The 10,575-nt window shown below is 46.2% G+C and overlaps 1 protein-coding gene across 1 annotated transcript in view; it reads left to right on the top strand.

Annotated features, from left to right (window-relative positions):
- cacna1ia (calcium voltage-gated channel subunit alpha1 Ia) overlaps positions 1–10,575 on the top strand; it is a 185,158-nt gene that overhangs the window by 43,640 nt on the left and 130,943 nt on the right. The window contains exons 5-7 of the mRNA XM_048617377.1: positions 629–944; positions 3,927–4,019; positions 9,677–9,968. Of these exons, the coding sequence (XP_048473334.1) occupies positions 629–944; positions 3,927–4,019; positions 9,677–9,968 (701 nt within the window). The remainder of the gene's footprint in view (positions 1–628; positions 945–3,926; positions 4,020–9,676; positions 9,969–10,575) is intronic.

Consider the following 10,575-nt stretch of genomic DNA (forward strand, 5'->3'; position numbering starts at 1 on the left):
GCTGAGGGAGTGCCGCAGTGTCGGAGGGTCAGTGCTGAGGGAGTGCCACCCTGTCGGAGGGTCAGTGCTGAGGGATCGCTGCACAGTCGGAGGGTCAGTGCTGAGGAAGTGATGCACTGTCGGAGGGTCAGTGCTGAGGGAGCGCCGCACTGTCGGAGGGTCAATGCTGAGGGAGTGACGCATTGTCGGAGGGTTAGTACTGAGTGAGTACCGCACTTTTGGAAGGTAGGTGCTGTACTGTTGGAGATGTTACCTTTGGGTGAAGCCTTAACCCTTGGCCCTCACTGTTGAACATAAAAGATTTTGCAGAACCGTTTTAAAATGTGCAAGATCGCGTGCTGATTCGGTATACAGTATATAACCGTTATACAGTGTAAAACATTGCTTCCCCTTTACGTTTGTATTCTCGCAAATTGTCTTGATGGATGCAAAGTGAAAACCTTCATCAAAAATGTGCCTTTTTATAGCATTACTCAAGTTCTGCCCTACCTGATGACATTTATGATCACTGTTTCCTGATCGATAGCTCTAACAGGCCTCCTCTCTCTGCCACATCTCTCCGAAGGCATTGTCACTTCCACACGCAGACAGCCTGACCTACTCTTACTGTGTCTCCATTTGCTAACAGGTACAATGGACTCTCTCTGCCTCAGTACTACCATCCGGAGAAAGATGATGAGACCCCCTTTATCTGCTCTCTGTCTGGAGACAATGGCATCATGGGCTGCGACGAGATCCCAGCCTTGAGGGACAACGGGCATGAGTGTTGCCTGGACAAGGACGATTATTATTATTACGCTGCTCTGGGACAGGAGCTGAACGTCACCGGGGGCTGTGTGAACTGGAACCGCTATTACACAGTGTGCCAGACTGGGGACAGAAACCCCCACAAAGGTGCCATCAACTTTGACAACATCGGCTATGCATGGATTGTGATCTTTCAGGTGTGTGTTCAATGAATCTACTGGATGACCTGAGTGCAATCATGAATCCCTCATGACAATGACCACCCAATGGTTGGAGTTCACCTCCAATGTTGCTGATTTATCATGTTATTAACACTTATCTAAAATGAGCTGCCAGAGGAAGTGGTGGAGGCTGGTACAATTACAACATTTAAAAGGTATCTGGATGGGTACATGAATAGGAAGGGTTTAGAGGAATATGGGCCAAATGCTGGCAAATGGGACTAGAATAATTTAGGATATCAGGTCGACATGGACATGTTGGACTGAAGGGTCTGTTTCTGTGCTGTACATGTCTATGGCTATGACTCTATGACTTAGTCTCAACTTTCCCTCAATTAGAGTCATACAGCACTGAAGAGACCCTGAGTCTGTTCTGTCGTATCTGCAATATTCCTACTTTCCAGCAATGGGTCCAAAGCCTTGAATATTATATTTCAAGTGCTCACCCAAGTACCTTCTGAAAACTGAAAAATTTTCTATTGAAACTGTCATACCAAATGACTCAATGTTCAACAAACTGCTTCTTTGATACTCAAGAGAGACTATCCTGCTCCATTCCGGCACAAATAAGAGGTTTCTTTTGAGAAGCAACATTTTGGATATCCAACATCAAAGTAACGTGTGACACAAGGTGTGGTCAATGGACCAAGTTTGGGAGGAACAACTCATTTTCGACCTATGGCTCTCACAGCTCTCCACCGACTGGGTATCCCCCAAACCTATAATCCATACCACATGAACCATTCGTCATTCACGTATGGAGGAATCTGGGCATTTAATCAATTATTTTTCTTCATCTCTTCATGAGATGTAGACATCTCTGGTAAGGCCAACATTTATTACTCATTCCCATTTGTCCTTTGAACTCAGTGGCTCACTGGAGTAATTTCAGAAGGCAGCCGAGAGTCAATCATATTGCTGTGGGTGTGGAATCACATGTAGGCCAGACCAAGTTAGGACAATAAGATATTGGAGCAGAATTACACCATTTGGCCTGTTGAGTCTGCTCCACCATTTGATCACGGCTGATATGTTTCTCAGTCCCATTCTCCTGCCTGCTCCCTGTAACCTTTGATCCCCTCAATAATCAAGAACCTAACTATCTCAGTCTTAAATACACTCAATGACTTGGCCTCCACAGCCCTCTGTGACAATGAGTTCCACGGATTCACTACTTTCTGACTGAAGAAATTCCTCCTCATCTCTGTTGTAAAGGGTTGTCCCTTCACTCTGAGGCTGTGTCCTTGGGTCCTAGGCTCTCCTATTATCTTCTCCACATCCATTCTATCCAGGCCTCTCAGTATTCCATAAGTTTCAATCAGATCCCTCCTCATCCCTCTAAACTCCATTGATTACAGACCCACAATCCTCACCCCCACATCATATGACAAGGGGAGGCATTGACTTAGTGCTGTTATCACTAGACTGTTAATCCAGAGACCCAAATAATGTTCCAGGGATCTGGATTCGAATCCCGCCACAGCAGATGGTGGAATTTGAATTCAATTAAATATCTGGAATTAAGAATCTAATGATGACTATGAGTCCATTGTCAATTGTCAGAAAAACCCATCTGGTTCACTAATGTCCTTTCGGGAAGGAAACTGCCATCCTTACCTGGTCTGGCCCACATGTGATTCCAGACCCACAGTGATGTGGTTGGCTCTAAACTGCCCTCTGGGCAACTAGGGATGGGCAATAAATGCTGCCTAGCCAGTGATGCCCTCATCCCGTGAATGAATAAAGAAAAAGAAAACCTTCCTCCCCAGGATCATTTCTGAGTAATTCCTCTGGACTCCCTATAGCAGCAGCAGTAGATTTCCTTCCCAAAGGAGATTAGTGAGCCAGGTGAGTTTAAACAACAAATGATGTTGGTTGCCATAGTCACCATCCCTGAGACAAGTTTTTATTCCACATTTAATAATTGAATTCAAATGTTACCATTTGCCATAATGGAAATTGAACTTGCATGTAAGGACGTGTGAATTAATAGCAGAAGCAGGCCATTCTGTCCCTTCAGCCTTGGTAAGCTATTCAGTAAGATTATACCTCATCTGTTTGTGTTTTGAATTGCATGTTCCCTGATAACCCTTGATCCTCTGTTGAACAAGGATCTATCCACCTTCACCTTGAAAATATTCAATGACCCTGCTTCCAAAGTCGCAAAACCCTCAGAGAGAAAAGAATTTTCCTCATCTCTGCCCAAATAGGGTGACTCATGGTTTTTTTGAGAGATGGCCCAATGTCCCCACAGCATTTGGTTCCTGCTGACCCTCTGTAGTATCTGTCCTGTGACATGACCACTACACTTGGTCTGCCCCGTCTCAATCCATAGAATCACAGAATCCCTACAGAGGATCCTACAGTGGCCCATCAAGTCCACACCAACCCTCCGAACGGCATCCCAACCAGACCCACCCCCATACCCAATTCCTGTAACCCTGCAGTTCCCATGGCTAACCCACCTAGCCTGTACATCCCTGGGCATTATTGACAATTAGTACGGCCAATCCACTTTACCTGCACATCTTCGTGCAAACTTTACGCAGACAGTCACCCGAGGCTGGAATCGAATCCAGGTCCCTGGCACTGGGAGGCAGCAGTGCTAACCACTGAGCCACTGCGCTGCCCAAGATGTCTGTCCATTACTCCATTACCTCATCATTCTGCTTCTCATTGCTGCCATAGACAAATCTCAGGCAGTTGGGGACATTTTATTTGAAGTGATTTTCCCTGTATGTGAAGCTGAACTATTGGGCCTTGTGAATCTGCAGTGCTGCCCCTCTCCTTGTTTCTATGTTTCCTCCATCAACCCTGCAATAAAACTGCAGCTTCTGTAAGAGTTGATCTCTCTGTACGTCTGTGCCACAATTGGAACCAGGAGGAGTTTTGCTCTGTGTGTCATTGTAGGTGGGTTTATAATGGGAGTTAATGGTTTGTCTGATGTTCATTTGCCAGGTTATAACACTGGAAGGTTGGGTCGAGATCATGTACTATGTAATGGATGCACACTCTTTCTACAATTTCATTTACTTCATCTTGCTTATTATCGTAAGTATCTTGGCTGCAAGTCTCCTGCTGTGGTGCGGTGTCTATTTTGAGTCATTTTGCTAATGGTTCCTTTCTGTAGTGTTTCACCTCCTGACCTCAGCTACAATGCTGGAGAAAGTTCCAGCTGCCAACAACAACAACTTGCATTTATAAAACACCTCTGGCATGTCAGTTATCCCAAGGCATCACACAGGAATGTTATCAAATCAAATCTGACACACCGATTTTAGAGCAGGAGCAAAAGCAGGGTTTCAGGAGGGGGAGAGAGAGAGAGTCTGAGATTAATGGAGTGGGTTCCAGAGCTCGGAACCCAGGCAGTTGAAGGCACAGACACCATCAGATGTGATGAAGGGCCAGAATTGAAAGTAAACAGAGTGCTCAGAGATTGTGGGGGCTGGAGGAGATTACAGATATAGGGAGAGGGAAGACTCAGAGATTTCAAAACAGGGATGAAAATTTTAAACTTAAGGCATTGGCTGGGATCCAAACCTGAGGTGTCAGTTGGATATAAATTATTTCATACTCCAATCTGAAGAAAAGCAGTGAATGTCCCTAATGTCCTAGACAACATCGTTCTCCAGACTAAAGCTCTGCAATCTCACACACACACTCCAAACTCTCACACAGTCCAAACTCTCACACACTCCAAACTCACACACACTCCAAACTCACACACACTCTCCAAACTCACACACACTCTCCAAACTACCACATTCTCCAAACTAACACACACACTCTCCAAACTCTCACACACACACTCCAAACTCTCACACACACTCTCCATACTACCACACTCTCCAAACTACCACATTCTCCAAACTACCACACTCTCCAAACTAACACACACACTCTCCAAACTCACACACACACTCTCCAAACTAACACACACTCTCCAAACTAACACACACACTCTCCAAACTAACACACTCTCCAAACTAACACACTCTCCAAACTAACACACTCTCCACACTAACACACACACTCTCCAAACTCACATAACATTCTCCAAACTCACACACACTCTCCAAACTCAAACAGCATTCTCCAAACTAACACACACTCTCCAAACTCACACACACACTCCAAACTCACACACACATGCTCCAAAATCATACATTCTGCAAATTAACACACTCTCCAAACCAACACACTCTCCAAACTAACACACACTCCAAACTCATACACACTCTCCGAACTCACACGCACACTCTCCAAACTCACACACACTCTCCAAACTCACACGCACACTCTCCAATCTGACACACTCTCCAATCTGACACATTCTCCAATCTGACAATCTCTCCAACTAACACCACTTGTACACATTTACCTCCTTTTTAAAAACGCTCTCACACCCATTCATTCTCTCACACACCCCCGCTCATTTACACATTTGTTCACACTTACTCACTTGCACACTCATTCATTATCACACACTCACACCCACTCAATCTGTCACACGCTTATGCACAGATGCTTGTAAACTTGCTCGTACACTCACTTACTGTCACTCGCACCCACCCACTCACCCTATCTCTTTCACACAAATGTACATCCCCATGCTCACTTGCAAACTTGCTCACACACTCACTCACTCATGCAAAAACACAATTACATACATTTCCTTTCTCTCTCTCTGGTTCATCACCAAGATTCTCGACAATCCCTTATAAGCAGTTTTCATTCCAGCTGCAGTCCCAGATAAGCACCTTACTGTCCAATCTCATTTCAATGGTGACGAGCTGATTTGTTGAAAGGTGATCCCTCAGATGTTGAGCAACTTTCATATTTCGAGATATTTCTTTGTAGCTTGTCTCTGACTGTGTATCATCTTGTGAAACAGCCCTGGTATCTGGGGAAGAACTGTAGCAGCTTCAAAACTGCTGAAGATGCAAACCAGATCGCTTCAGGCAACAAGCTTCCCAGCTGTGTGCGCATAGCTACCTCCTTCATCTTGCTATGAATGCCTTAGAATTTTATAACAGTCTAACAGGCCATTCAGCCCAACCTTTCAATGCTGGTGTTCGTGTTTGCAAACCAGTTTCATCCTACCCTGTCTCTGGATCCTTCCATTTCTTGCCCCCTCATATGTTTATTCAGCCTTCCCGGAAATATATCGATGCTGTTCATCTCAACACAGCCTGTGTTAGTGATTCCCCATTCTCAACCCACTTTGGTTGAAGACTTTTCTCCTGAACGTCTCTCTGATCCTGCAGCCAGAAGTCACACGACACCAGGTTATAGTCCAACAGGTTTATTTGAACCTGATGAAGGAGCAGCGCTCCGAAAGCTTGTGATTTCAGATAAAACTGTTGGACTATAACCTGGCATTGTGTGGCTTCTGACCTTGTCCACCCCAGTCCGACACCGGCACCTCCACATCACGATCCTGCGGTGCCCGTTGTATCTTGACAGTCTATTTTCCCTCTTATCTCTCCTGTCATTGTGCTGATCTCTGAGGTGCATGCATGGCATGGTTTACTGAATCTGGGCAGCTCAGAAAGAACATTGCTGGCAGCTTCTTGTTTAACTCCTGTCAACAAGTGCAGACATTGTCTGTCATAATAACAGGCCGCCCTCTGGTCAGTCTTCAGCTAGCTTCAAGAGAAAATAGATCATGTCTGCTCATCCTGTCCTGAGAACTATAACTGCATATCTCTGACGTGAAACTGATAAACAGATGAATTCGGAGCAGGAGTAGATCATTCAGCCCATCAGGCTTGCTCCAACATTCAATGAGATCTATTTGAGTTTCAAATCCCATATACCCGTCTACCCCTGATAACCCTCAATCCCTCTGGCTAACAAGAATCTATTTTTTGATGTGATTTTGCATGTAGCACAGGCTGATTTGAGCGTACATTTGCAATGGGTAATAGAACAGAGCGAGGAATACAAATTTATGACTGTAGAGAAGATGCACAAACAGCGAGATCAACATTAGATTTGAAATTTGAGAGGTCTACTCAGAAGTCTAATAACAGCGGGGAAGAAGCTGTTCTTGAACCTTGGTACGTGTGTTTAAGTTTTTGTATCTTTTGCCTGACAGAAGAGGTTGGAAGAGATTATAACCAGGGTGGGAGAGGTCTTTGATGATGTTGGCAGTGAAAAGTGTAGAAAGTTGTCTTGCATGAATGACAGGGCTACGCTCACCACTTTTTGTAATTTCTGGCAGTCCTGGGCAGAACAGTTGCCATACCAAGCCGTGACACATTCAGATAGAATGCTTTCTAAGGTGCACCTATAAAGATTTGTAAGAGTCTATTTGCCTCCATCTTAAAATATTCAATGACCCTCCACCTCCACTGCCTCCTGAGGCAAAGAGTTCCAAAGTTGCTCACCCCCTGAAAGAAAAGAATCCTCCTTATCTCTGTCCCAAAAGGACGGCACCTCATTTTAAAATACTGCCCCCTAGTTCTGGACTGCCCCATCAGAAAAATACATCCTGTCCACGTCTACCTTGTCAAGACCATTCAGGATCTTATACACTTGAATCAGGTCACTTCTTTAAATTCCAGTGGGAACAAGCCCAGTCTGTCCAACCACGCACAACTCACTCACTACATTTGTTCAGTTTTGTAAACCTCCTCTAAACCGCCTCCAGTGCATTTACATTTTTGCTGAAATAAGGAGACCAAAACTGCACCCGGTATTTGAGGTGTGGCCTCCCCAATGCCCTGTATACTAGAAGCATAGCCTTCTTAATTTTACATTCAATTCTTCGTAATAAAGGATCCCATTAACCTTCTTTATCATTAGCTGAACCTGTAGACTAACATTTTGTGAATCATACGCTAGAACGCCCAGATCCCTCTGCACTTTGGAATTCTGCAGCAGTTCTCTATTAAGTGGTCGCTTAATATTAAATAAACTTTTTTATTCTTCCAGCTAAAATGAACACCTTCACATTTTCCCACATTATACTCCATCTGTCAGATATTTGCACATTCACATCAGGCTGCCTCTTTCCTGATTCCTCAGGTCACCTGACCAAGGAGCAGTGCTCTGAAAGCTTGTGATTTCAGATAAAACCTTTTGGACCATAACCTAGTGTCGTGTGACTTATGACTTTGTCCCCCTCCAGTCCAACACCGGCACCTCCACACCATACATATAAAGAGCATCGTAGAGGAGGAGAGAGAGGGTTAGGGAAGGAATTTCTGACCTTAGGGCCCACACAATTGTAGGTGCATCAATGGAGTTAGGGGAAGCCCAAGAGGGCAAAATGAGAGGGAGCAGAGATCTTGGAGATTGGAAGAGGGGGAAATTACAGAGATCAAACACCAGTTGAGACCAAAAAGGAAGCAAATGATGAGTCCAGAGGAGGTGTGAATGGCAGTAGCAGAGTCAATGCCGGCAACTATTGCCTGAGCAGATGGGAAGGGCAGTTGTAATCAAATTTGTTATAGATTCTTAGAATTAAAGAGGTCTACAGCGCAGAAAAAGGCCTTTCGGCCTATCTCATTGGCACTGGTCAAAACACCCCACCTAACTATTCTATTCCAGTCCCAGTGTTAAACTCAAAGTTGATCCTTCAAGGATGTTAAATGTTCAACAGATCAATTGTGCAAACGAAGCAGGTTCAATTGTAACTTTCAATGGGGAATTGGGCAAAGACACAAAGCAGGAAGATTTACGGGGAAAGAACCGAGAGAGTGGGACGATCCAGAGAACTCTTCTGAAGAAAACAATAGAGTCAATATGGGCCAAATAGTGACCGGCAAACAAACTCTTCCCGTGCTACATCATTGTGTGATTTTTATTTAATTGTTTCATGGGATGTGGGCATTATTAGCAAGGCCAGCAATAGTTACTGGAACTGAATGGCTTTCTCAGCCATTTCAGAGAGCAGCACACAGTCAAGCACATTGCTGTGGGCCTGGAGTCACATGTAGGCCAGACCAGGTAAGGGGGTCAGATTTCCTTCCGTAAAGGGCATTAATGAACCAGATTGTTTTTTCCTTAAATTCCTCCATGGGATGTGGGCATCAGTAGCTAGGCCATTAGCTGTTGCCCATTCCAGATTGCCCAGACAGCAGTTAAGAATATTTTATTTTATAGAATCCCTACAGTGTGGAAACAGGCCCTTCGGCCCAACAAGCCCACAAAGCATCCCACCCCACCTGAGCTGCACATCCCTGAACGCTACGGGACAATTTAGCATGGCCAATCCACCCTAACCTGCACATCTTTGGACTGTGGGAGGAAATTGGAGCACCTGGAGGAAACGCACGCAGACACGGGGAGAATGTGCACACTCCACACAGACAGTCACCTGAGGGTGAGATCGAACCCAGGCCCCTGGCGCCGTGAGGCAGCTGTGCTAACCACTGAGCCACTGAGAGACCCTGACCACATTGACCACATTGCCGTGGATCTGGAATCACATGTAAGCCAGACCAGTTAAGGATGGCAGTTTCCTTCCCCCTCGGACATGAATGACCCGGGTGGGTTGTACAACAACCGGTTGGCTCTCAGCTACTCTCTGAATTGGCTGAGGAAGCCATTCATCTCCAGGGCTAGTACAGGCCTCAGCAATGATGGTCACCATCACTGTGTATAGCTTTCAGTTCCAGATTTATCAATGAATGTGAGGTATTCTTGGTGACAGTTGCCGGGGATACCCCATTGACGTCTCTTGCCCTTCCCTTCCTCAGGTAGGTTCGTTCTTCATGATCAACCTGTGCCTGGTTGTCATAGCGACGCAGTTCTCGGAGACGAAGCAGCGAGAGCACCAGCTGATGCAGGAGCAGCGGGCATTGTACCTGTCATCCAGCACAGTGGCAAGTTTCACCGAGCCGGGGGACTGCTATGAGGAGATGTTCCAGTACGTCTGCCACATACTGCGCAAGGCACGGCGCCGCACCCTGGGAATCTACACCAGCTTCCATAGCCGTCGCCAGGGCAACCAAGGACCCTCCAGTCTGGGTGTTTGCCAGAAAGAGTGCGGTAGGTGATGGGGTTGGGTTGGGGGTGGCGGGTGGTGTAGGGAGTTGGGGGGGCGCAGTTATTTAACAAGTGAAACAGTAGCGTGAAGACACATCATTCTGCTCTACAGAAGCAAACTCTCATCAGCGCAGAATAATCCCTGGGCAAGCCCCAACTGATTTCACAGCAAGAATGGCCCTTGCTGTTATAATGTAGGAAACACAGCAGCCAGTTTGCACACAGCAAGATCCCGCTAATACAAACAGATAAATGGATCAGATCACCTGCTCTTTACTGGTGTTGGGAAGCATTTAGTGTTGACTGCAGGACGCGGTGTCCATGTAGCCCTCTGAAACAATTGTTCCAGCATTATAAGCCATCACACGAGGGGGCACACAGTGCGGCGCTCCCTCCTGACCCTCCAACAGTGCGGCGCTCCCTCCTGACCCTCCAACAGTGCGGCGCTCCCTCAGCACTGACCCTCCGAAAGTGCGGCGCTCCCTCCTGACCCTCCAACAGTGCGGCGCTCCCTCAGCACTGACCCTCCGACAGTGCGGCGCTCCCTCCTGACCCTCCGACAGTGCGGCACTCCCTCAGCACTGACCCTCCGACAGTGCGGCACTCCCTC

This window comes from Rhincodon typus, chromosome 37 (assembly GCF_021869965.1).
Source record: "Rhincodon typus isolate 14 chromosome 37, sRhiTyp1.1, whole genome shotgun sequence".
In the NCBI taxonomy this organism is placed as follows: domain Eukaryota; kingdom Metazoa; phylum Chordata; class Chondrichthyes; order Orectolobiformes; family Rhincodontidae; genus Rhincodon; species Rhincodon typus.